This window comes from Larimichthys crocea, chromosome XIII (assembly GCF_000972845.2).
Source record: "Larimichthys crocea isolate SSNF chromosome XIII, L_crocea_2.0, whole genome shotgun sequence".
In the NCBI taxonomy this organism is placed as follows: Eukaryota; Metazoa; Chordata; class Actinopteri; family Sciaenidae; genus Larimichthys; species Larimichthys crocea.
This window is the reverse complement of record NC_040023.1, coordinates 12,387,227-12,413,103: the sequence shown is the minus strand read 5'-3', so window position 1 is coordinate 12,413,103 and position 25,877 is coordinate 12,387,227. Positions and strand designations below refer to the sequence as shown.

Genomic DNA, 25,877 nt, shown 5'->3' with positions numbered 1-25,877 from the left:
TTTATTGAATTTAGCTCTCTCTCATAGTTAGTACTGCATACACACTGTGTAATCATCATATTAAGGTTTTAAATATATGCATAGTACAATGAACACGTGCAGTTACAGTAAGTGAAGTGCGCTTACCGTTCAGCTGCATCAGTCCTCTCAAGATGTCCTCAGATAATAACGATCCTTAGCAAGGAACAATGCCTGTTACAGCGTCCTGCTGTTGCGTTGTAATAAATATTAACCAATTTATATAATACTTTTTTTGGGTAATTTAGCTACAAATATTGTCGAAGATAAAAACAAAAAGGACCAGCCAGAGTGCCAGGTTGGTCAGGTGTTCCTTATGCCTTTGCCTTCCAGCAACCTGGAATCTGAATACAATGACTGCCTGCCTACCTGCCTCCTCTGAACTCTGTGCCCTGCAACCTTAACCCTAAAAGAATCAGTCTGTAAGATTTATTGGTACCTGCGCTGTAGTTGGGGATTATAAGCGCTTTCACTCACCCTCCTGTCTAATTTATTTCACCCCTTAAAGCACACTTCCTGATTATTTGCGAAACAGATGTGTGCTGAATGGCATATCTGGTATCTGTGGGTTATCTGCTGTTTCCTTTGTGTTCCCTGATTGAAAGCTGTAACACACACAGACAAACTCTTCATTACGAGTTCTTTGACTCCCAAGATGTTCGCAGACGCTGAAGCACCAAGTTTAAATTTGAATGTGAGATATAGCAGAGAAGACAAAAAGAACAAAGGACAGCAAGAGGAATCCAGGTGGAGAGCTACGAGGATCAGAGCTTTAAAACTTGGACATGCTGATCTCAGATCCCAAAGTTGGTAAGTACAAACAACCACAAAAATATTTGTGCATGTTTGATTAAATACTGAATACTGTTTAATGTCACTTGAGTTAAAATGCTCATAGTTCTTACTGAGCAGATGTCTGCAATTGACGGACGATATAATCAACAATTTTTTAAAAACACTTTTAAAATGTGTTACATAAAAATATTTGAATGTACTGTGTCTCACTCAAAACAATCTCTCTGCAGCGCCCATAGAAGGCGTTTTGCTACTGCGATCATTCTGGTGCTGTATCTTCTGATATTGGCCGGAGTCTTCATGCGCTGTGAGGATTACTTTTCCTTCTATAATAACTTATCAGACTCGTACTTGAGCTCTGACAGTTTGGTCATTTTCTGACATTGTAATTTTTTTTGGCAGCCAAGACAGAGAAATTACAGGTTCAGAGTTTGACAGTGATATTTACTAACACACAGAAGAGATCTGACACTGCCCTTACAGTAAATCTGAATGATTTCATGATGTTCATTGTCTTTTTGTTTCTGTTCTACCAGATATTACGCTCTCACTGAAGAGAAGAGGCAAACTACAGAGCAGATCTGCGTGCCAGATTTTGTCTAGGTCATACTAGCCCCACTTTGATTGTTTTTAATCTTGTCAATGTGACGTTGTTTGACTTTTTTCACCAATTTGAATGTTTCTTCTCTGTCCTCAGGCGGTCTAGTCCCTCTCTCAACCTTTCTGCATCAATGAAGCAACATCTGTGACTACAGAGATCCATGCAGTCAACTTGAGTCAGACACTACACTCGTGTGGTATACTCTTGTCACTGCAACATATATCCAACACCACGTTTCGATCATGCCTGTTATCTGAAGCTGTCGTGCTCTGCTCACTCCTTGAGCTGCACACACTGCTCAACTGAAGTTTGCTGCCACTCACTTTCTGCTTATGCTGCTGCTACTCTACAATACAGCATCTCAAACACCCACCTCCACCCCAGCCCACCTGAAGGATCTGAATCTACATTCCTTATGGAGAAGTTATCGCCCTAATCCTTGCATTGATTAATGTTAAATATACAAAAGCTACCAAAACTCTGTAACCACTGACTTAGCCTCATACAATCTTTGACTTTTTTATGACACTTCTTGTGTTATGATGCATGTCATGTAATGTTTACATATTTGTTTATGCATCCAGACCATTGATTTAGTCTTGTTCTGTCATTGTGTTTATGGTTTTTAAATGTGACCTGTCTGCAGATGAAAAATGAGCTTCAACTAAATATATAAGATGGCAACATTCACATTTGATATTGAAACATTGATCCCTGACAAATAATAAATATTGATGGAAGGTCAAAAACTTCTTCCATGTTTATTTGTGGTCACACAATTATTACCACTACGACTACTACCAATAAATAAAAATAATGATGAATAATTAGCTGACACGTGAATGTGACAAATATTTTTATCACAATGTCTATATGAAACGGGCTTGTGTAGGACCCAAATGCAGCACAAAAAGCAAGGATACGTTATATGTTCTTTATTGAGGAACTCACAGCAGGGCAGATTATGGCAGGTGAGAGAGCTCTCCTTTCTCCTTCTAGCTTCACTGCAAATACTATTATATCCAGTGTACTCTGTCTTTACCTCCAGTTAAATATGTTTTCCATGTATGTAGAACAACAGTTTTTTTCTACTGAAACATTACACTGAAATTAGCATGACCACAAATAAACATGGAAGAAGTTTTGACTTTCCATCAATATTTATTTATTTGTCAGGGATCATGTTCAATATCAAATGTGAATGTTGCCATCTTATTATATCTTAGCTTGAAGCTCATTTTCATCTGCAGACAGGTCACATTTAAACCATAAACACAATGACAGAACAAGACTAAATCAATGGTCTGGATGCATAAACAAATATGTAAAACATTACATGACATGCATCATATCAACAAGAAGTGTCAATAAAAAAGTCAAAGATTGTATGAGGCTAAGTCAGTGGTTACAGAGTTTGGTAGCTTTTGTATATTTAACATTAATCAATGCAAGGATTAGGGGCGATAACTTCTCCCATAGAGGAATGTAGATTCAGATCCTTCAGGTGGATGCTGGGGTGGAGGTGGGTGTTTGAGATGCTGTATTGTATGAGTAGCAGCAGCATAAGCAGTAACAGTGAGTGGCAGCATACTTCAGTTGAGCAGTGTGGCAGCTCAAGAGTGAGCAGAGCACTGACAGCTTCAGATAACAGGCATGATCGAAACGTGGTGTTGGATATATGTTGCAGTGACAAGAGTATACCACACGAGTGTAGTGTCTGACTCAAGTTGACTGCATGGATCTCTGTAGCTCACAGATGTTGCTTCATTGATGCAGAAAGGTTAGAGAGGGACTAGACCGCCTGAGGACAGAGAAGAAACAATTTCAAATTGGTGAAAAAAGTCAAACAACGTCACATTGTCAAGATTAAAAACAATCAAAGTGTGGCTTAGTATGACCTATGACAAAATTTGGCACGCAAGATCTGCTCTGTAGTTTGCCTCTCTCTTCAGTGAGAGCGTTAATATCTGGTGAGAACAGAAACAAAAAGACAATGAACATCATGAAATCATTCAGATTTACTGTAATGGCAGTGTCAGATCTCTGTGTGTTTTAGTAAATATCACTGTCAAACTCTGAACCTGTAATTCCTCTTTCTTGGCTGCAGGACAGATTTCAGAGACAATAAAGTTAAAGTTGTAAGTTCAAATCTGCAGCAAGAGACGGATGATGTTTTTAAAAAGAAGGTATTCGAATAATGATAATAGAAATATATAATAAACAAATAGTTTGGGATCATATCATAATTGAAGTATAATATATGAAAGGCAGACATCATCACACCACACAGACTGCCACGCAAGATTTCAAATTGGTGAAAAAAGTCAAGCTAACGTCACATTGACAAGATTAAAGATCTGTGTTTTAACAAGCTCTACCTGCTTTCATGTTCATATTTTCAGTCTTCAACCGGCTGTTCTCATTGCTCAGGCTGTCATATCTGGTCTGTAGCTCATCGTTCTCTTGAGTGAGATTGGTGATTCTGGCTTGTGTCTGGTTCAGAGTGATCATGAGCTGCTCTTTTTCCATCACCAAAGTTTTTTGATCCAATGTGACAGAAATGTCTGGTGATAACAGAAACAAAAAGACAATGAACATCATGAAATCATTCAGATTTACTGTAATGACAGTGTCAAATCTCTTTGTGTGTTTTAGTAAATATCACTGTCAAACTCTGAACCTGTAATTTCTCTGTCTTGGCTGCCAAAAAAAGATTACAATGTCAGAAAATGACCAAACTGTCAGAGCTCAAGTAGAGTCTGATAAGTTATTATAGAAGGAAAAGTAAATCCTCACAGCGCATGAAGACTCCGGCCAATATCAGAAGATACAGCACCAGAATGATCGCAGTAGCAAAACGCCTTCTATGGGCTCCAGAGAGATTGTTTTGAGTGAGACACAGTACATTCAAATATTTTTATGTAACACATTTAAAAGTGTTTTTTTAAAAATTGTTGATTATATCGTCCGTCAATTGCAGACATCTGCTCAGTAAGAACTATGACATTTTAACTCAAGTGACATTAAACAGTATTCAGTATTTAATCAAACATGCACAAATATTTTTGTGGTTGTTTTGTACTTACCAACTTTATGGGATCTGAGATCAGCATGTCCAAGTTTTAAAGTCTCTTGATCCTCGTAGCTCTCCACCTGGATATCCTCTTGCTGTCCTTTGTTCTTTTTGTCTTCTCTGCTATATCTCACATTCAAATTTAAACTTGGTGCTTCAGCGTCTGCAGACATCTTGGGAGGTCAAAGAACTCTTAATGAAGAGTTTGTCTGTGTGTGTTACAGCTTTCAATCAGGGAACAGCAAGGAAATAGCAAGATAAACCACAGATACAGATATGCATCAGCACACATACTGTTTTGCAATAAATCAGGAAGTGTGCTTTAAGGGGTGAAAATAAATTAGACAGGAGGGTGAGTGAAAGCACTTATAATCCCCAACTACAGCGCAGGATACCAATAAATATTACAGACTGATTCTTTTAGGGTTAAGGTTGCAGGGCACAGAGTTCAGAGGAGGCAGGTAGGCAGGCAGTCATTGTACAGGGTTCAGATTCAGGTTGCTGGAAGGCAAAGGCATAAGGAACACTGACAACCTGGCACTCTGGCTGGTCCTTTTTGTTTTTATCTTCGACAATATTTGTAGCTAAATTACCCAAAAAAAATGTATTATATAAATTGGTTAATATTTATTACAACTGCAACAGCAGGACGCTGTAACAGGCATTGTTTCCTTGCTAAGGATCGATTATTATCTGAGGACATCTTGAGAGGACTGATGCAGCTGAACGGTAGCTGCACTTCACTTACTGTAACTGCACTGTGTTCATTGGTACTATGCTATATATTAAAACCTTAATATGATGATTACAAGTGTAGTATGCAGTACTAACTATAGTAGAGAGCTAAATTCAATAACTTAATGCACCGTGCTGTTGCTGCTGTCAGAGTCTTGGCACGTCTTCTGTCTAATTTCAATTGGTAAGTTTAAAGAAGTAGCAACATTAGAAGAAACACACCCCCTTTTCATTTGAATGTTCTAAATAAAAACCTTGAAGCGTTGATGGTTTCCTGGACAGGACAGACACTGCATTGCATCTTTGGATGCATGAAATTATTTAGACAAACTATAAATACATCAGTGTACAAACTGAGAGTGATACTAGCAGGAGATGCTGCTTTCTCAGTTTTGTTGCCAGTATGTGTGTGTCCGTGTGTGTGTTATGTTATTTTGTAAACTCATTTTCTCAGGCATGCCTTTATTATGTAGACTGGAACCTATTATATCACGTTAGACTCACAGAGTTACAAGGAAACTCTCATGACATCTGTGTTGCTGAAATTTTCTGGAAAACAGCCACCAATACAAAACAAAGATCTTGAGTCAATCAGTTGATCCTTGAAGGTTTTGTCATTTTATTCTTGCAAGAGGAAACGTACAGGTGGGGCAGTCCCACGCTGATTCTTACACACTGCTAGCAGTATTCCTCATTTACTATGTATTACAGTGGAATGTATTCATCACTGTCAAACCTCACTAACAAGCTCTGCTTGACCATGTGAACCAAGGTCAAGTTTATACGTCAAACAGCTACGAACAACTTACATAAATGAGAAAGATTTCTAGGTGAAAGGCACTGAGTAAAACCAAACAAGACTATAAGGCACACAGTGTTATACTTAAAAAACAGTTCAGAATATTACTGAGATCAAGCATGGCTATATATGGTTATAATAAAGAACACACAATCATGTCATATACATTTTCCATTACATCTGTTTCTCACAGATCCATTGTTTGGATCCATTGTTGCTGTGTTGCAATGTTTCCTCCAGATCAATGTATCCTGCAGCCCCCTCCAGAGGATTTACATTCACCTTTACGTTCCATGCCCTGTAGAACAAGCACCACATTGTAATTCTCTATAAGCCTTATATTTAGTTTCTTTACATATGTCAATATGTCAAGAGTTTCAGAAAGTGAAATGAAATGTTTGGATTCCAAAATCAACACAGAAAAGCATTAATACATCATGTTGGTGCCCTCGTGTGGTAGAACAGTAAACTGTAAGTTCATCATGATGAGCTGCTGAGATCAGAGGCTTCAACCTCTTTTGTTTTTTGACTTCTTGACTATGAGGCACAAAGTTTTTCACATCAGTTTGTCCAGATTTAGATTAATTTTCAGCTACACACCACCCACACCATGTTAAAATCATGGGTTGAATTGTTCAGTGAACAATAAATCATTCATTAATTCATATCATATGAATTACTATTTACAATTAGTTTTTCTTATTTTATTTAGCCATTAGGTAGAATCACGTGTGAACAAGTAAAGGACAGGTATGAACAATGATCCTGAAATATATTGTGAATAAAACAAATAAATTAAAATTCTCACTCGTATCCTGGTCTGGATTTGTCCACCCATTCCCATTCATGTTTCCAGCTGGTCGGATTTCTCACTGACTGCAGACCGACCCAGAAATCTCCATGTTCATCCAGCTCCAAGAGGAAATTCTGATCATTTTTAAAAAAAGAGCACATCATTATTTCTCTGTACATGAGAGTGATAGTAGTCTTTGGTAGTCCATATTTCCAGGGGACACTAAAAAGTGATGAACTCTGTTGTTGCTGTGGTTTCTAACTCATGAAGTCATCGAAGAAGGTTTCTTTTAAGTGGTGTTTCTGTCCAAACTTATCACAAACAAATAAAAACAGACTTACATTAAAGCACAGACACTTTTACTGGCAGACACTCACCTGTTCTTCCTTGTTGTTTATTGTCACCAGATCTGCTCCCCTGTCCTGACAGGCTTTCCTGCTCTCTGTCCAGTTTTTCATCTCAGTAGATTTGTGGTAACAACTGCATCCAAATCCCTTCCATCCTTCAAGAAACGTCTTATTGTCAAAAGTGTTTTAGTGAGAGATTTCAAATAATTTTATGACAAATTAACAAGACTTAAAGTCTGCTGTTTCTTCTCACCTTCAGAGTTATTCCCACATAGACCTTTTTTCAGCTCCTCATAAGCAGTGTGCAGTTTCTCATAACGGTTTATGTGTCTATGTTTGGCAGAACTGGCTGAAATATCTGGTGAAAACCAGAGCAAAAAGAGACAGGGCAGCGATTTCAAGTCAAACCTAAATGATCAAAGTTTTGAGTTACTGAGGATATGATTTAAAAATAAAGACAAGGTCCTCACAGAGTTTGGACAGGACAACGACTGCAACTACCAGCAGGAGACCCAGAATCAGTGCAGCTGCTCTAAAGGAGTTTCTTTGGACAATTGAAAGACGCTTTTGAGTGTGTGCTCCTGCAGAGGCAAAGTGCACACACAGAGAACACATTTTTTATTAAGCAAACATCAAACATCTAACACAATCCTAACCAGAGGCTGTCAGAGGGGAAGGAGCAAAAACAAGCTCAAAGACGTAATGCAAAGCACAGTTCCAAACCCTGCTTAATATTAAAATCATTTCATTACCTGGCTCAAATTTTTAATATAAAAGCCACAGCTTGGTACTAAAAACACAGGGAACTATTAATAACGATTAACAACAAATGTACAGGCAGCTGAGAAGGCACTACAACATCAAGGACACTTTTTCATGAAGAATTATTACAATTTCATTTTAAAAATGCAAGATATGGCTGAACCTAATTTAAATAGACACCCACATACACACACTCTGTTGTTTCTTTTGATATTAACAGTAATATTTAGTATTAGAGTATTTAATCCCCACGTACCTAGATCCTGTGTTGAACGATCAACATGTTGGTCGTTGACGGTGCCTGCACTCTCGTAGATGTCGACCACTCTCTCCACTTTCACTCCTCCGTCCCCTCTGGCTCCTTTGCAGTATCTCACATTCTCAGTCAGATTTAGGTCTTCGTAAATGTTGGAAGACATTTTAAATTGTGAGTCTCAATTTACTTTCTTACGGCAGCTACACAGATTGTTGAAGGTGTAGTTTGTATTTCTAAATCCTAAATATAACTTTGTTCTGTGTTCTCATGCTGCTGTCCGTGTTTTCTGCCAAGGTCTCTCTGTCTCTATATGTGCTAGTCAGGTTTCATCAAACAGGAAGTAACAGCAGGAGCATGCATACACTGCCACATTTTCATTGCTGCTTGGCAAAAACAATCCAATCCATGTGATTTTTTAAAACGATGAAATGATGAAATCCTTGTTTTGTTTTCTTTTAGTTTATTTGGGATATTCACAAAAAAAAAAAAAAGAAATTCAGAAATAAAGGTGAGCCGACTCCCTTTATTTCTCTTTTGGGCTTGATAAGTGATCTGTGGTTTGTTGAGTACGCTAGAGCAGCGTGTTCATAGAATTTAGATTTTTTACTGATAATGATGTCAAAATGCTGTTTATCAGAATCAAATCATGTGACACAAACACCATATAAAGCAGGGGTCGGCAATTAGCGGCCCGCGGGCCAAAACTGGCCCGCCATCAATTATATCTGGCCCGCTAGATGACGTTGATTTATTTTTAAATATATATATATGTACATACATATATATGTTTAAATATATCTTTTAAACCTCATGTTTTCTGTCAAAAATACAACAATTCCCCCCCAAGGAAAGCATGGTCATGGCCTGCGGTGGAATTGTCGGGAAAAAAATTGGCCCGGGTCCAAACATATTTGCCGACCCCTGATATAAAGACTTAAACATCCAACAAAATGCTTTCAAACTGCCCTGGTTTGATTATTCATTCATTTATTTTACAATTCTGATCTGAATCACTTCAGCACAACTGACGCATATACAGAGTTAAAATGTTTGCTACGGATGTGACATTCTCTTATCGCTACCATCAGATGTTACACCTTCGACGAAATGTCAAAAAAAAGTATAAACAGAAAACCATTTCAGAGTTGAGCTAATGAAACTTTACAAACCAAACAAAGCCATTTAGTATTAATTTTACTCTCTGAGAACTCAGTTGCACAGCGTTGTATATTGATTTGTGCATGCAGGCGTTGCACTAAATTGAAAAAAAAGAACTTAAACTTTCACCAGCTTTATCTCGTGATCACTGAAAAACACTTCACTCTTCCTGTCAAAGAGGCTCAGCATTTCCTCCCTGTGTAAAGTCAAGTTGATGTTAAATTCAACATTTCAAATGAGGTATTAGACAACAAGACTTTCATCACATCAAACGCAGGAGAAGCAGTGACGAGCTTTTAACAGAAATTAAATAACACCCTGAAAATAGAAACCGATATCCTCAGCGTAATGCAACTACTCTGTTGTACAGTACACTGCTCGATAGACCTTTAGATATGGCACTTCACAGTATACAGCAACAGTACCCACCCAACATATGCAATGAAGACTGCCGTATTAAACACCGTGGGGTACTGATGCATGTCTGAGTTAGCAGATTTCTATAGACCTCAAAATGCCAACCACATTGCAGACCGTCAACCAGCAGCAATAGAAAAAATTATTAAAGAATCCACAGAAAAGTGTAAATCAGATGATGTTCTACCAACGTACCACTTCCTATGAAGGAATCCATGTATATGGATGTGTAAAAGTAAAATCACACCTATATTTTGGAGCAAAGACACTTGAATTAACAATAGGACGTCTTAAGGCCTGGGATTAAGAGCCTTAAGAGCTGCAGAACTCGTGGCCTTTTTACAGTCACCGTGCAAGTTCAGAGCTTTAATAGAACTTCTAGTCTTCAGGCTCATCCAGCATCCCAGTGTTAGCAGGGTTAACCCTGGACTCACATGCAGTACTGCAGTCAGTCTCTGTGCTGTTAGGACGTTTAGAAATGTTTCTGTGACCGACAATATCAGCCCAATAATGTGCTTACAGATGGAGGTAGGTGTCAGGAATGACACGGCCGTCATGCATGACGAGTGATGCATTATAATGAACAAGAACCAACGCTGCCTCATGACGTCAACCTGGCCAACTCTCTCTCTCTCTCTCTCTCTCTCTCTCTGTCTCTCTCTCTTCAGGGCCCAACGGGTCCAGTAGGTGATACCGGTGTACCAGGACCTCAGGGACCCCAAGGACAACAGGGACCAAGTGGACGCTCCATCATTGGACCCCCAGTATGACGAACACACACACAATGACTACTGTCCAGTTCTCAGTGTCACTATAAAGCTCACCCACGTCATCCTCAGTTTATTCTGACAGTATTATATAATACCTACTATACCTACATACATATTTTTTGTCTGTAGGGTCCTCCAGGAGAGAGAGGACAGAAAGGTGAAGCTGGACAACAAGGAGCACAGGTACAAAAATAAGTCCTAATAATTCATGATTGTTTGGTATTACAGTAAATTTTCTTTCTGCTCACAGAGTCATACATATTTGTCTATGTGACTGTTGTACGTTGTATCTGGTACTAAATATCTGCGGTCACAACATTTAACAAAATCAGGTTCAAACAGCTGCTAAACTTGTTTACTATGATTGATTTTCATTCTGCTAATTATTATGCAGATTGTTTGTTGTGATGGTGGCTCAGTAGAATTGTACTTGTAGACACATATGGATTAACATTAGTAGAAACAAAACATCGGACAGTCGGCTGTTTCAGGAACATCTGCAGCATCAGACAAGTAATTACTGCTTTTCTGTAAATTACCAGGACTAATTTGACCTTTTGGAAGCAAACAGTTGTCAGATTTTGAATAATGGTGCCATTTGCAAAAGGTTGATTTCTATTCCCAGAGACTGTGATGCTACAGGAAGATCCAATATTAGTGTTTGTGCAACAACACAGCAGCTTCATTTCTGCCATGTTGGACTTTATTGGAAAGTCGATAGTATCAGAAACAAACAAACGTCTCCAGCTGGACTCGGTACTTATATGATACATGTCTAGAAATGTTTTAGCGGCCTGAAACAGAAGCTGTGCTGACTGCATAATAACAAGTTTACATGATGAACTCTTGATTTGATCTGACCTCTGCTCTCTCGCTGTCTCAGGGAGTCCCTGGCAGAGCTGGAGCTCAGGGCAGAGAAGGACCTTCAGGACAGAGAGTGAGTCACCCCGTAAACATTACTGTTCATACCAACACTAACACCTCTGCCCATTCTAATGCTACAGACTGATATTTAAATGTGTTAGACTATAATGGTGTGTGCCCTAAAGCGTTACGTACTTCTAATTTATAATTAAACTCAGGACAGATTCTTTAAAATAACAAAACATCCTCATACATGAGATAAAGAGTGACTACTCAACGCACCACAGCTGTTAACACACTGACATCTACTGATATCAGTGCTATACTACTGCGTCCTCTACTGCAACTACTGCACAACTCCAGCTGTACTACTACTGATTTCATTTCTACAGTTGCTGCTACTACTCATATGTATTTACAAAATGCAAGCCGATGAGCTGAGCATGAAAATATCTAACAAATCTAAGAAATGAGATGATGATGATTTATTATCATACAGATATTTATGTCACGTGTAGAAACGAGTCTTGTGATGAAACACCTTCCCAAACTATGCACATAAACACCAACAACAGCAACATATGGATCTGCTTTCCTGCACAGGGACTGCCAGGCAAAGACGGCCCGCCGGGCAGACAGGGTCCCTCAGGAACGATCGTAAGTGATTATTAAGTTTTGACTTTGTTCATCTGTCGCGTGCGAGTTTGAAACGTGGACGCCTCTGGTTTAATCTGCGACAGTAGGAGATTGGTAAGTTCCTCACATGCGTAAAGTCGACTCTGATTTTTTTCAGGGGACTCCCGGAGCTCCAGGGTCCCCAGGCAACACAGGCCCTCCAGGAAAACAGGGAGACCTGGGACCACCGGTGAGTGAAGACGATACACTAGAGCTGCCTCTTCTCATTAACCCTTTCCCTCCCCAGCCCGTAACAAAGAACAGCTTGTTTTTTTAAAGCTGCTGGACAAATATGGAATCATCCAGAAGGAGGCAGGAAGTCACGTCAGTCAGGATTAACAGATTCCTGTCTGGTGTGAAGGTCCCCGGGCTGGGCAGAGAACAGAACAGTATCTGTGTTTAAGAAAAACTCAACCTGCCTTCTTAAAAACTGACAGAACTTATTCCACTCTGCTAAACAAAGACAGGCCGAGTGCCAGGAGCAGTTAGTGTCATTATCTCTGTATGAATGTTTCTTTACAGGATGAATACTACACATGCTCAGATTAGGAGAAACAAGCTGTTTAATTAGATGTGTAAGCGCCCCCCAGAGCACCAGCTGCTGGCTCAGTATCTGACAGTCAGTGAGAGTTTAGAACTGAAAACCTCCGAATCATCTGCTGTAGCCTTTAGCTTTGTTAGTGCATGCGAGTCAGGGCTGCACAGGATGAGTTCTAGTGAAGTGTGTGTAGAGGACGCTGTAAAGAACTGGAACATCGTCTTCAGGTGTCACCACAACCAGAACCAGTTTAATCTGCAGCCATGCATCATGGTCTGTAAGATCGTCATATGTTTGTATTGTCACTGTCCTGTGAGAACCCATGAGACTATTTAGCAGCATAAACTGAGGACGCAACTGGCCCATGAACTCTGCCTGGATAGTTTAGCTTCAGTGATGTTTCAGGCTGACTGTGGAGCAGTTTGACTGGTCAGCCTAGTCTAACTACCACCAGGCAGGTGAATGAGAAGACTGGCGTTCTCGCTGCAGCTGACCTGGTCTGAATCGTGCCTGTCGTTGTGTTTTTGAAGCACACTGCTCCTCCTACGAACAGTAAATAAAAACCTCTCAGTAAAACCAGCAGGTGGACTCGTCCTGTCTGCACGTGGACTGATGAGCAGGCGAACGCTCCGCTCGCTGCTCTGAACACACGAGCACAATCTGTCACGTCGTTTACCTCTGTAGCTGCTGATATGTGTATGAGAGATCATTTAAAAAACGTGGCCATTCTTTGCTTTGGCATTTATTCCTCGTGATTAAATGAAATGTTCACAGACAGTAAATCACATTTCAACTGCACCGCCGGAAAAGAAATGAGATTCTGTGGGAGGTGAAACAAACTGCTGACAAATTACTTTGCGTGGCTGTGGAAAAAAAAAATGTTGTCAAGCATGTAATTACAGATACGTGGGTGGACTGCAAAGAGCCCTCCTTAACTAATTACAACACTATTGTCAATTGGTCTTAATGTGAATTTACTGGAGGAAAATATAGTGCTGTTTTTTTTAATAGCGTTAAAGATAAAAGCTGAAATTTCAGACGCTTTTTAACCATCTGCTCGCAGTCCGTCTGATGAAGATAATCCAGCGTTCAGTCGGCGCTCCGCGGCTGCATGTTTCTACGTTCAATAAATACACCACGGTTACAGGATCCCCAGCTGAAGGTTACTGTTACTGGTTCTGATTCTCTGTGTGTCTTTTTGTTGATGCAAAAATATTAAAGTAGATAATGCAGCTGAAACAAACAGGACAAGAACATTCAAAGTCGCAATTCACCTGTTGTCAGATCTGAGTTCATCATAGGAAGAAAAAGGGAAAAAGAGAAATCCCAGATTTGTAAGACGTGAAGAGAAAAAGTCTTGTTGCTGTTAGAGATGATCAGGGATGTACGCTGGTCTATAAACTCTGAACATGTGTCATTGGTTCTTGTTTCAGGGTCCTCCTGGAGGCAAAGGGGAGAAAGGTGAACGGGTAAGTGTCCGAAGACTGAAAGCTGCTTTTATTTAGAGCAATAAGCAGATTGAAGAAACATTCTTAGTGCACACTTTGTGTTGTTTCAAAATGGGACTCAATCATTCAGGATGCATCATGGTTTAAACCATCAGTAGAAATATGAGCAGTCCTTGTGCTTGTGTGTCTGCAGGGTGACCTCCAGTCGGCAGCTTCAGTTCAGGCCATTGCCAGGCAGGTCTGCGAGCAGCTGATTCAGAGTGAGTAAGAACACACTCTGTGTGTATTCACACTCGAGGGATTAACACTTGTTAAGTCCATCAGGCTCTGGTTAATCTTCACAACTGTCAGTAAGGAACATCATCCTCTTTTCCCGTTTTCAGGTCACATGGCGCGCTACAACTCCATCCTGAACCACGTACCCAGTCCACCAGTCTCCATCCGCACTGTGCCAGGACCCCCAGGAGAGCCTGGCAGACAGGGACCTCCAGGGTCGCAGGGAGAACAGGGACCCCCAGGCAGACCTGGCTTCCCGGGACAGAACGGACAGAACGGACAGCCAGGAGAAAGAGGTGAGGGAGAGCAGCAGTTATGATGTAATGAACCTGTAGTGGACGGAGCTGCAGTGAAAGCTGCATTCTTTCTAATAAGTCAACAGGTTAATGATTTCAGTCTGAAGTCTTCTTCCACACAGCATGATGTTAAAGCAGGACATGCTTTAGGGTGTTGAACCATCAGGTGGCGTGGTTTACACCACACAGCTGAGTATCCTGACATTAGTCCACTAATGTTGATCCACACAGTACGATCTCTGTTCTGTTGGTGTCTTTCTGGTCGAAACAAACATGAGACTTCTTACAGCACATTACAGCACCGTTTTGTTTGTCCAGGTCAATCAGGCGAAAAGGGTGAGAAAGGATCTCAAGGTGTCGGAGTCCAAGGCCCCAGAGGACCTCCAGGACCTCCTGGTAAATGAAACCATACACAGACGTACCCGTCATTTCCACAGAAGTTCTGGATCTGGTCCTCCTGATCTTATTGTTTCACTCCTCGCCTCTCAGGTCCCCAAGGCCAGGGCAGACCGGGCAGCCAGGGTACTTCAGGGCGACCTGGAAATCCAGGAGCTCCTGGTCGGCCTGGAGTCCCTGGACCCGTCGGCTCTGCTGGACCTCCCGGATACTGCGACCAGAACTCATGTGTGGGTTACAATGTTGGAGGTACGTAGGGTCCCTTAAATCCAGACTTGGTTGGTAAAGTATCATTGAAGAGTACTGAAGCACACCTGGCGCACGGTTCCACCTCTGTACCACAGCTCGCTGTGTGTGCCGTGTATCTACAGCAACCACAGGAACACAACCTTCAGAAATGAACTGATTAGTCTCCGTTTGCCTTAAATTACAGAAAACTCTTCAGCTTGTTTAAATATGTGGAGACTTTATGACTGCGTGTGAAAGCTTTTCAGTGCTCAGCATGTCTTTTGATTGAAGGTCGTCGAGTGAAATGTCTAATTCAGTCGAGTTAAACAGGCTGCATGTCGCCATGTCCATCCCACACTCGGTGTATTTGAAGGTGAAACATCTTGAAATACAATCGCTGATCGGATGCAGAGCTCCGCGTTAATACCAACAGCCGTGTGAGATTTTGTACAGTTTTTGAGCTAACGAGGTGTTACACGGGACTCACACAGGAGGCGTTACAGCAGCGTGACGGCTGCGCCGCGTTTTAGCTGCATCCTTTGCCCGGCGTCAACTCACACCGGACGCGTGTCAGCCGTGTTACGGCAGTGGAGCGAGCCGGCCGTATTCACACGAGATCACGAGAATCCTGGACATACGAGAGACCCCGCGATAAACAGTGTATAAAGAAAACAACAACAACAAACAGCTGACTGATTCACTAAAGTGGAGGAGATTATAAAAGGCATCTGTTGTGTCATAAATGATTGTGTGTTGTTCCACTTCAACAATTAGTCTCTCATTGAGACTCTTTGATCGATCTTTGATCACCTGGTGCCACCGGTCATGACGTAACGTTGGTGTGAAGTTGTGATAAGCGACATGAACTGCGTATTGTGTTTTATTTTGAAAGGGGGCGGAAGTTTATAAAGTTGATTCTGTGTCGGATTTCCTGTCTGATGCGCAGTGCTCTGTTGAAATTTACGAGGTTTAGCAGCGGCTCGCGTCAAAAAAAGAAATGCTACGGAAAGTTTCTGAGACGCTGCTGAGACGCTTCTGAGACGCTTCTGAGACGCTTCTGAGACGCTTCTGAGACGCTGCTGAGACGCGCCCTGTGTGAGTGCTCTCATTGACTAGACTGGAAGCTATCTGTTCCGGTGACCGCGACGTAACGCCTCCGGTGTGAGTGGGCCTTTAGGAATACACCGTCAGTTAGTTCGCCTGTCACATTAAAGGGTCGCTTCACCCAGATCATTAAAATTATAAAGAAATCGTCCCAAGATACTGAAAGACCCAGTGAAATGACGCTTAACATCGACTTTATCCTCCTTGATCTGCAGGAAGAGTTCGACAAATGCATCAGGAAACGTTTTTTCCACCGTGACTCGCGTACTGTGAAAGTGACGCATTGTATTTCCAAGTGTCTCTCGAGAAGCCGGAGAGGACTGTTGGCCTCCACCCACGCAGCTCTCCCCTGTGTGAGACCAGGTGGGTGGAGGACGAGGAAGACCCACAAGATAACAGTCAAGTGCGGTTTGATGAGAGGGGTCAGCTGTTCGCCTCAAAGCACGTGTGATTGGATTCATTCATGGATCAACCTCCGAGTGCAGGATGAGGATAAAAACACGTGACACGTATTAATAATGATTAAAGCACGAACACAAAACCTTAAAGTTCATTTCACTGGGCCAATCAAATCATCTATGAAACATCTGGCAGCCCTTCAGGCTTTGTCTTCCTGCAGCATCAGGTTCGAGCTGCCCGGTTTCCTGCATCTATCAGCCAATAAAAACTAAATCACTGACCGTTTTCTGAGACGTTGGAGCGCGGGTTTAATCAGTCACCGGAAAGATGCTGCATGGATGGTTTTCTTATACATACATCACCATTAAATACAGCATGACTCAGCAGAAGACGTGCAACTTCAGGTGATGAATCAGCTTTTTACCTGTTACATCTGAGTAATATTTAAGTGTAATTCATTCCCTGCATGAGTCGCCTTTACTCGTAAATGCATGACGTGTGTTGAACCTGGATGTGTGTTGAGGTCAAAGGTCACGCAGCGGCTCTCGGTCTGCATGTTATAATCACTCCTCTGTCTTTGTCTTCGTGTCTCTCCGCCTCTGTCTTTGTCTTCGTGTCTCTCCTCCTCTCTCTTCATTTTACAACTTTTCCCCTTCGTAACATCGAGCTGCGTTCACGAACTCTGTAAATAGCAGCAGCGGGGATTAGTGAGTTTAACTGCTGCAGGATGCTGCTGATGTGGCGTCAGCAGACCAGCTTCGACGCTGCCTCTCGGTACTTACACATAATGTAACATAACGTACAGCACTGCATCACCTTAAGGAGTGCTTCAGAAATGATGACGTTCACTTCTGTATGTGTCTAAAATACATTTTGTTGCTGCAGCAGTACATTTTTAGCTCCTGCCGCCCGCCATCTGCTGTAGGTAACACACCGACACTTCACATAACCTGAACTATCCCAAATGCTTCCTGCTGTCCCGTCTTCGGCTCTACGCCCACTGAGGGCGTCTTTTAAAACACATATGGTTTAAAATGTGCTCTCTAGTTTCCATGAAGCATGGACGATATGTCGATATGAATCCACATTTGTTGCTCTAGTGAGGATTTATGTTTGTGTGAATAAAATACAGTGTTACGTGTACGATGAACTCACACTGACGCGATTCGTCCTCTCCTGACTTCCTTCTAGATTACGATCGTCCAGCGCCTCTTTTTTAATCCGCAGGATTCACTGATTAATACAAACTCCTGTAACACCACAAAACTCCTCAAAGCTCATCTGCACGACCCCTTTTGCCACCATTCAATAGAGATTTTGCACGTTTATTTTTAACCACTTGAAAAACTTTAAATGACTCAAATTGTGACAATTCAAAAGAATTGACAGATAACAAATCTAATCATGTCCTGATAAAATGTAAAAACATTTGCACCAGTTTTCTCTCATGAAACTTTGTTTCTTATTTTAACTTTTAATTTGCAGTCGTCCTCCCCTCTAACTCTGCTTTCAGTCCGTAACCTTGGTAACCCTGATTCAGTAACTCTTGGTAACCCACGGCAACCCTTGGTAACCTTTGGTAACCCTTTGTCCCTCTGTGTCTCACGCTCCTTCCTTCTTTTCCCTCCCCCTCTTCCTGTCTCGCTAACCCAATCAAAACCCAACAAACCAATCCAAATCCTCGCTTCCTGTGGTGGTGGTGGGCGCCGGCCGTCTTTGTTTTGGGCTCTTACTGACTGTCTGCCGGGCGTTCTGGCGTTCTGGCTCGGCTCGCTGCCTGGTGGGTTGGCAACGCAGAGGGTGAAGATGATACTGACGGCGGCCCTATCCCCGCAGTCCAACTGCCGTCCAACGTCTTCCAGAACTATGGCGAGGTCGAGGAGGACGATCCTTACCGCTACTACCAGCCCAACTACCCGGCCCCGCAGCCCGTGGCCCCGGACGACCCCGCCTACGCCCAGGATGAGGTTGAAATGAGGTCCCCCGGCGTCTACCGCAGCGCCCGGAGCCTGGACGGAGACGAGGAGAGAATCGGGCCGAAGAGGAGACTAAAGAGAGGAGCGAAGACGCTGTCGGGACTAATTAAATGAGAGGAGGTGATTGGATGACGGAGGGCCGTTCGCCGTTGCTGATTGGGCGGTTTGGAGCCGTTAAGGACTAATCAACAAGTGCCTGATGTAGAGGATTTCTTATGGACATCTAGAGGGGACGGGGTGGGGGTATCAGGTTGGGACTATTTTAACTCATCTATGCTATCGAATTAACGTTGAGAAAACTGTCGATTGATTTGTTTTGTTGTTTTTGTCTCAGCAGAGACGGTCGTGTTAAAAAGGACTCGGCTTAACTGGACTTTATATCTCATGGTTTCATCTTTGATCCATCAAACGTTTCCTTTTCAGTTTTGCTGTTTTGGTTTTCACTCGGTTGGTTAAGTGCCTCCTGATCGTCTTACGAGAATGTTCTCACTTAAATAGCATTTATACACAGAGACGCTTACAGCAAACATCGTGATGCATAAATATCTGATTTCATACGTTAACGTCAGCAGGAAGTCTTCAGCTCCAGAACGAAAGAGAAACAAAGTTATTTATGTAACGTTCTGCATGTTTTAGTTTATTTACCATGTGATGTATCATTTTGTTTAATCTCATAGAGCCATAGACACATTTTACCGTCACGTAAAAAGTTTATCGTTTGTTTTTCCTTCAGTCGTTTGCAGTTATTGTAACAGTGTTGAGCTCAAACTGACGTCGCTCTGTATTCCAGAAAAGAAATATCGTGTTTCTGAGTAAATGTATTTTTGATTTTGTTGTTTCGGTTTCTGGATCTTGTAACTGACAGAAGCGCTGTCGAGGTTTCAGTTTGTAGATTGAAAAAGAGTTTCCCGCTCTGTGTTTTTTCTGATTCGTTGGATTCGTTTGACTCGTTTGATCTGCCTCCATGTGTAACATGATTTAAGTTAAACTGGATGCCATCTGCAGAAACACAGCTCAGCTTTGAAGTTAAAGTTTGCTGGAGATGAATCATGTAAAGGGAAGTCCAGGTATTTGGAAGAAGGTGTGCCTCACAAACTTCAAGCACACTTTAAACTTTTTCCAAATATCTCGTAAACCATTTTGAATTCAGTGTTTCTGAAGCCTTCGGGTCTGCGAGGAGTCACTGCAGGCCTCCACACCTCTGACCAGGACATGTTTGAACAATGAAAAAATCAAGGAAGTAATTTATTTTTTACTTGTTATTGATTTTCTCAGAACAATAAAGCTGAAGTACAACTGTTGTTGTTGTTGTTGTTTGTGTGTGTTTGTGTGTGTGTGTGTGTGTGTGGTTAAAATGTGTCGCTGTCCCTCAGCAGGTGATGTGACTGAACTCTGAGCTCTGATTAAAGAGGGACCGAGCACGAGCTGAAGCATTTTGTGAGCCGCAGGAAGCTGATTGGAAACCAGCGGGCGAGTTCAACTTCCTGCTCTCATGAAACCAACATTCACACCCAAACTATAAATGACCTGCGAGGGAATGTAAGTACGTTTACTGTACTGTACTCGAGTACAAAATCAAAGTACTTTACTCCAGTATTTTCATGCCATTTTCGACTTGTACTGCACCACATCTCAGAGGTAAAATACCTTTTACTCTAGTTACTTTTCAGATTACAGTATCTCTGAGGAATTCTCTTACTTCAGTGAAAGTAAAAGTACTTTGTAAGTACTTCTTCCAGCACTTCTCTTTTTGTTGGTCATCCTGATCACCTGAACAGCTGACCACATAAATATCTACCTGACTCCTGCCCTCTTAAAAACACAGACAAAGAAAAAAAGAAGTGACGTCGACAGCAGAAAGAAACGATGCCAAAGAGAAACTAGAAGTAAATATTAAAAATAAAGAGAACCATAAAATCGATAACAATTAATAAATCACGTGGAATCAAGTCTATGAAAAACGGCTTTAAGAATATTGTCATTAAACATTTTAGTTTCTCACAGGTTGTAAATAAATCTTTAAATAAAAATTTCTACAAAACATAATTTAAAACGTTTTGTATATAATATTTTACTCTTTTACCTCACTGATCTTTTCAGGCTTCAGTCCGCTCCAAACCACAAACCGACGTTTTCTCAGAGGAAGTCGTCTGAAAGTCTGACAGCTTTTATGAAACAGGCGAGTGTATAGAGGAGAAAACATGGAGAGTTATACTTATTTGTTTGATTGTTAGGACTGTAGGATGATCTGAGGAGCCGCTCGGAGGTGAAGCTGAGCTGAAGCAGGAGAGAGAGTGAATCATCGAGGTTTTCAGAGAAATCCGTTTTCTCCTGCGTCACCACAGAAACATCAGAAGAGTCTGTTTGTGGCTGAACCAGTGAATCTTTAATGTGAAAGTCTGGCAGCGTCCATCTGTCGAAAATACTGAATTTTATTTAAGCGAACAAGAAATGAATTGAATGTCCAGAAGACTTCCACTCGATGTTAAAGAGCAGCCTTTAAAAAATCACTTGAATCAAACAGGAATCAGGTCTGAGAGCTTAAAAGCAAAAGAAGGGAGACGATCTAATTAGAGTCAGAGGAAGAAGATGAGTTCCCTCTATCTGCTCGGAGAAATTTCCATTTAGCACTAATAAACGATTATTAATTAATTTGTCCACTGAGGACGCTGTTTAATAGATGAAGGCGGATTTCTCTTTGGTTTAATTCCCCCCTCCTGTGAAACAAAACTCCCTGCAGCTTCTTCACCGCGCAGCAGCTCAGACGATTAACCAGAGAACACACACACACACAAACTCACATGTTTTACCTGTTTTACTTTATTTTTATCTTTTTATTATCGTCAATAGTGACGGTAAAATCAAAATGAAAAACACTTTCAAACAGCAGTTTAAACTCAAATTAATAACAGTATTTTAAAAATACTAAAAATTTAGTTTTCTTTCAAAAGTAAAACAAAGTTTGTTGTGTCTTGTCTGGATGTGATCAGTCACGTTACTATTTTAACTCTATAAATTTACCAGTGAAAGTTGCCACGTGTGTTTTTCAGTGAAAGGGAACTCTTTAAAATTTACGGAGCTCAGATCAAGTTTTTTTTAAATTATGAAGTCACGTTTCTTTAAGTTCACTTTTAACTTTAACAACTTGTAGCTCAGCTCAGAGTTCGTCTGACATCCAAAACGGGTGAAACCAAACCACTTATAACCACGACCGTCGTTCACACTCGACCTCAGGTCACACAACGATGAGCACTAACGAACTAAGTGGAACAATTACAGTCAGAGCTGAAGAAGCTTCTTGGATTGTGAAACGTCCTCGTGGATCTACAAACACAAACAAGATGACCTGGACGACTGAAAAATATTTAACATGAGCCAGAAATCATTTTCTTTATTGCACTGACGGTGTTAACCTGACATTTGGAATGTGTCTGAGTTTTTGTTGTTGGTTAAGTCTCTGTAATACGAAACACTAAATGTTTACTACACATACTGTACATGTGGGAAATAATGTTTCTGATTCCTGATCCAATCTTCTGCACGTCCAGACGTTCCTTCATGGAGGAGCAGTTCCTCTGTGGTCTTGCTGGATGGAGAGAACCTAACGTGGTCCTCAGTTTAAATCCGCTGTGACTTCTGTTGACCTCACATGTGGGTTAGATTTAGTGAAATGAAGCAGACTGCTCCTTTAAAAAGCTTCACGGCTCCTGTTTGCTGCTGAATATCTGTTGCTGTTTGAATAAGAGGACACTCGTGAGCGATATCCTGTCATCATCACAAGAGCTCAGAGTGGTTAAATACAGTAATTACAGCTCTTTAGTTCTGATGAGGTTGATTGTAATTACCGCTACAGTTAAATTACAATGTGTGATGAAGATGTTTGTCTGTTCTGAGGACGTCGTCGTCGTCTGTACATGTTTTTATTTCACTTTTCTTTCCCTCTGATTTATATTTTAGTCTTTCAGAACATGAACTCCAAGTTTCACAGATTTCACTTCTGATGAGCGACCTTTGACCTTTCACTGTTTGATCGGCGTGTTCAGACCTCCTCTGTTGACGAGCGGCGCTCTGCTGCTGCACTGACTAAATGCTGCCCTCGTGTGGTAAAGACGGTGTACAACACAACAGTGAAATGTGACAGAACCAGCAGCTTCAGCCAAATCTTTTTATTTATTCAACATAAATATTCAAAATATCTGTCTTTCATGGTCAAGACCAGTGCCAGCTTCATTTATTCAGCACATTTAAAACAACCACAGGAAGTGCAAGACTTCTTCTATATATCAAATATGTAAAAAAAACAACAACAAACAAACAAAAGACAAGTGAGAATAAAATAACTAAGATGTGACACAGCTGGTACAGGCAAACTAAAAGACTGTTCTACAGCCACGTACAAACAATAACAAGTTTAACAGAGAGGTGAGTGACTTCCTGAATCTTTAGTTCTTTGTTTGTTTATGAGTCTACGTGTCTGACACCTTAAATTCACTCATGGTGGAGACAGCTGGTTTATTTAATCTCACGTTGTTGTCTGATCAAACTTTATATTTTCAGTCAGAGGTATGTAGTATATTATACAGCAGTGATGCAGATCTGTACTCCAGGTTTTTGGTGCTCTTAATTCAAAATAAATGTATTTTCAAACCTTTATTTATTCAGGGATGTTTCACAAACAATCAGAGCACAACCCGTCCGAGCTGCTGACAGCTGAACTCGGGGTTCAGGGTTCACCTCAGAAACCTCAACCACACTATTGTGCCGCCAAGTCAACCGACCACAAGTGAAAACGATGTGAACATGGTGAAAACCACATCCTGCTCTGAAAGCCGCTGCACGTTCATGGAGAAAGAATTAACATAATGAACGTGGCTCCTGAATGAGCTGCCATGTGTGATATTTATAACCCGAGAGGAATCATCTTTAATCTGACACATGCGCTTCACATTTGGGCCTAAATCCGCCAAATCGAATTACACTTGATCAGAGTCACCGTGAAACAAAATCCATGTGACCGAAGCTCCTGAACGCCGGCAAAAGCTGACGAAGACAATGAGGCGAATCTGCTCCGTGATGTTCAGAAGAGAGACTTCTGTCATCGTGTCGTAATATATGTTGTTAGGCGACGGTTTAACATCAACACGAGGCAGAGGAGGCAGATCACAAGACGGAAGATAAAACGCTCAGATCAGCTGCACAGACGAACGTCAGGGTCAGACTTTGTAGAGAAACCGTGTTTGTGTTTGACGGTCCCCACTTTCCACAGACGTCCTCGCTTCTTTGCTATACACTGACAGTCCCCTCTTGGTAATGTAGGAATGTAAGTGTGTGTGTTTAAAGCAGAAGCAGAAAACTGAGTTAGATCATTAAACATCATTAAACTTGAGAAAAACAATCTCAGCTCATGGCTCCATTTAGTAGCTGCTCTGGAGCTTTCGATCCCATCACATGATCTTCATCAGCAGATAGTGTAACCAGCATGCTGATCCAATCATCAGCTTGTGTCCCGGATGTTACAAACATCATCAATACTTTCTGTCAGAATGAATCGTCTACAATCGTCGACTACATGAATGAACAACAGTCAGTTTGATCGTTGAAGATGATTGGAAAGTTCACGTCAGCGTGAGCGGGCTTGTTTTAATGTTTTCGGCTTAAACTGATGAAATGTGAAATGTTTTTTCTACAAACTTTATTTTGAAAGTTTAACCGGACGACCCGACCTCAGAGCCCTGCAAGTGGAAAACTGATGCTACTGACCAAGCTGCAGTTTGGAGTGAAACGTGTCGTGATGTTAATATTTAAAGGAAGTCTTTTTAAAACTGTAACAACTGATTTTGAACTCAGGTCCACCGATGATCCAGCTGAGGGCGGCAGAAGCAGGACAACCCTCTGAGGTCCTGCTTTGCTGCTCAGCAGGTGTACAGGTGTATTTCACACACAGACATCCAGTCTTCCAGACTCACCTGTGTGAGCGTAGCTTCATCAACTCATCTGTGCGTAAACGAGCTCAAAGCTTTGAGTCGGATGTTGTTATGCAGAGCAGGTGACGCAGCTCAGCCTCTCTGAGGAAACAGAGACAGAAGAAACGAGGCAGAAAACTGTGTGTGTGTGTGTGTGTGTGTGTGTGTGTGTGTGTGTGTGTGAACAAGCCGGGACGATCCACCTTGCAAAATCTGATAAACTGCTCACACACACACTCACACACACTCTCACACACACACATACACATTAAATTAACACTGATACTGTGCTGAGTCGCTCATGTTTGTAATTACTGACGCTCACTGCAGCAGAGGACGGTCCAGTGTGTGTGTGTGTGTGTGTGTGTGTGTGTTAATGGTTCCTCACTTCATTTGAATGAAGCTGTGTCCAGACAGCGCATCGCTCTCCTCCTCCTCCTCCTCCTCCTCCTGATGAATAAACTATCGAGGAGGAGCACCAAAGTGAGGCAGGTGTCTCACTAATGAGCACCAGAGAAGAAGAAGAGCGGGGAGGTGACTGGACTAAAAGCTGCAGGAGGAGAAGAACTGTGGAGGCACCACTAGGTGGAAACGTTGGACACCTCCAGGTCATGACGTTCTTTAATTATTGTTTTTAATGTTTCATTCAGTTCATGATATCGAGCGACGATTCAGCGAGGCCTCTCTGATTCTTTCAGTTCGTGACTGAGAGGCGAGCTGACCACGCAGACGTGGTTACCTGCTGCGACACGCATCAGATGATGCCGCGTCGTTTAACACCCAAAACAACGTGAACTGGTTCATGTTACTGTGACGCCAGCGTCTGATGTTTAAGTACATGCTGTATGTGAGTGTTGTTGAGGAACACGCCACATGCCAGCATCATTTCTTATGGAGCTGCTGATGGAAGCAACTTCATGAAGTTTGAGTGTCAGGCCGAGAAACATCGTCGTTTATTAAACTGCTAAAACAAAGTAAATCTCGACTTTGGGACTCTGTACGTCGTCATTTATTCATCAGGTCTGTATCATTTCGTTTTAATTGATACGTCAAATTTTTTCATCTCAGCAAAGTGTAAAAACTCTTTTTTTAATTTAAATTAAACTCTGCTGGATGGAAACACGCCGACTGATCGATAACTGTCATCGTGCTGATCTCATCCCGTCCTAATAGTTGTTGGATAATTAAAA

At 41.5% G+C, this 25,877-nt stretch overlaps 3 protein-coding genes across 9 annotated transcripts in view; 1 reads left to right on the top strand and 2 right to left on the bottom strand.

Annotated features, from left to right (window-relative positions):
• Positions 1 to 4,794, bottom strand: part of LOC113747302 (uncharacterized) — a 9,760-nt gene extending 4,966 nt beyond the window's left edge. Inside the window, exons 1-5 of one of the 2 annotated variants that reach the window (XM_027286698.1) lie at positions 4,501 to 4,794; positions 4,211 to 4,285; positions 3,793 to 3,978; positions 3,313 to 3,381; positions 3,173 to 3,215 (exon numbers count right to left, since the gene is read on the bottom strand). In XM_027286698.1, coding sequence (XP_027142499.1) covers positions 3,196 to 3,215; positions 3,313 to 3,381; positions 3,793 to 3,978; positions 4,211 to 4,285; positions 4,501 to 4,660 — 510 coding nt within the window. In that variant the 5' untranslated portion in view covers positions 4,661 to 4,794 and the 3' untranslated portion in view covers positions 3,173 to 3,195. Of the gene's footprint in view, positions 1 to 3,172; positions 3,216 to 3,312; positions 3,382 to 3,792; positions 3,979 to 4,210; positions 4,286 to 4,500 lie in introns of those variants that run through there. The other variant, XM_027286699.1, reaches the window with a different exon arrangement.
• Positions 1 to 20,660, top strand: part of col14a1b (collagen, type XIV, alpha 1b) — a 130,765-nt gene extending 110,105 nt beyond the window's left edge. For 3 of the 6 annotated variants that reach the window (XM_027286561.1, XM_027286558.1, XM_027286562.1), the window contains 11 exons: positions 10,423 to 10,518; positions 10,654 to 10,707; positions 11,408 to 11,461; positions 11,992 to 12,045; positions 12,182 to 12,253; positions 14,035 to 14,070; positions 14,243 to 14,309; positions 14,433 to 14,621; positions 14,940 to 15,017; positions 15,111 to 15,266; positions 18,546 to 20,025. In XM_027286561.1, the coding sequence (XP_027142362.1) occupies positions 10,423 to 10,518; positions 10,654 to 10,707; positions 11,408 to 11,461; positions 11,992 to 12,045; positions 12,182 to 12,253; positions 14,035 to 14,070; positions 14,243 to 14,309; positions 14,433 to 14,621; positions 14,940 to 15,017; positions 15,111 to 15,266; positions 18,546 to 18,838 (1,149 nt within the window). In that variant the 3' untranslated portion in view covers positions 18,839 to 20,025. The other 3 variants (XR_003463533.1, XM_027286559.1, XM_027286560.1) reach the window with 3 other exon arrangements.
• Positions 5,656 to 8,727, bottom strand: LOC109142677 (CD209 antigen-like protein D). The gene is made up of 6 exons (XM_019277166.2): positions 8,180 to 8,727; positions 7,632 to 7,742; positions 7,415 to 7,519; positions 7,192 to 7,316; positions 6,830 to 6,948; positions 5,656 to 6,319 (listed from the first exon to the last, which is right to left on the bottom strand). Exons 1-6 carry the CDS (start codon positions 8,340 to 8,342, stop codon positions 6,196 to 6,198), a joined length of 747 nt encoding a protein of 248 aa, XP_019132711.2. The 5' UTR covers positions 8,343 to 8,727; the 3' UTR covers positions 5,656 to 6,195.
• Positions 20,661 to 25,877: the final 5,217 nt, after the last annotated feature.

Excerpts from the sequence above, each read along its gene's own strand:
- LOC109142677 (XM_019277166.2), bottom strand. The coding sequence starts at position 8,342 with ATGTCTTCCAACATTTACGAAGACCTAAATCTGACTGAGAATGTGAGA. Across the intron at positions 7,743-8,179 it reads TCGTTCAACACAGGATCTAG|GAGCACACACTCAAAAGCGT; the intron begins GTACGTGGGGAT and ends TTGCCTCTGCAG. Across the intron at positions 7,520-7,631 it reads CGTTGTCCTGTCCAAACTCT|ATATTTCAGCCAGTTCTGCC; the intron begins GTGAGGACCTTG and ends GGTTTTCACCAG.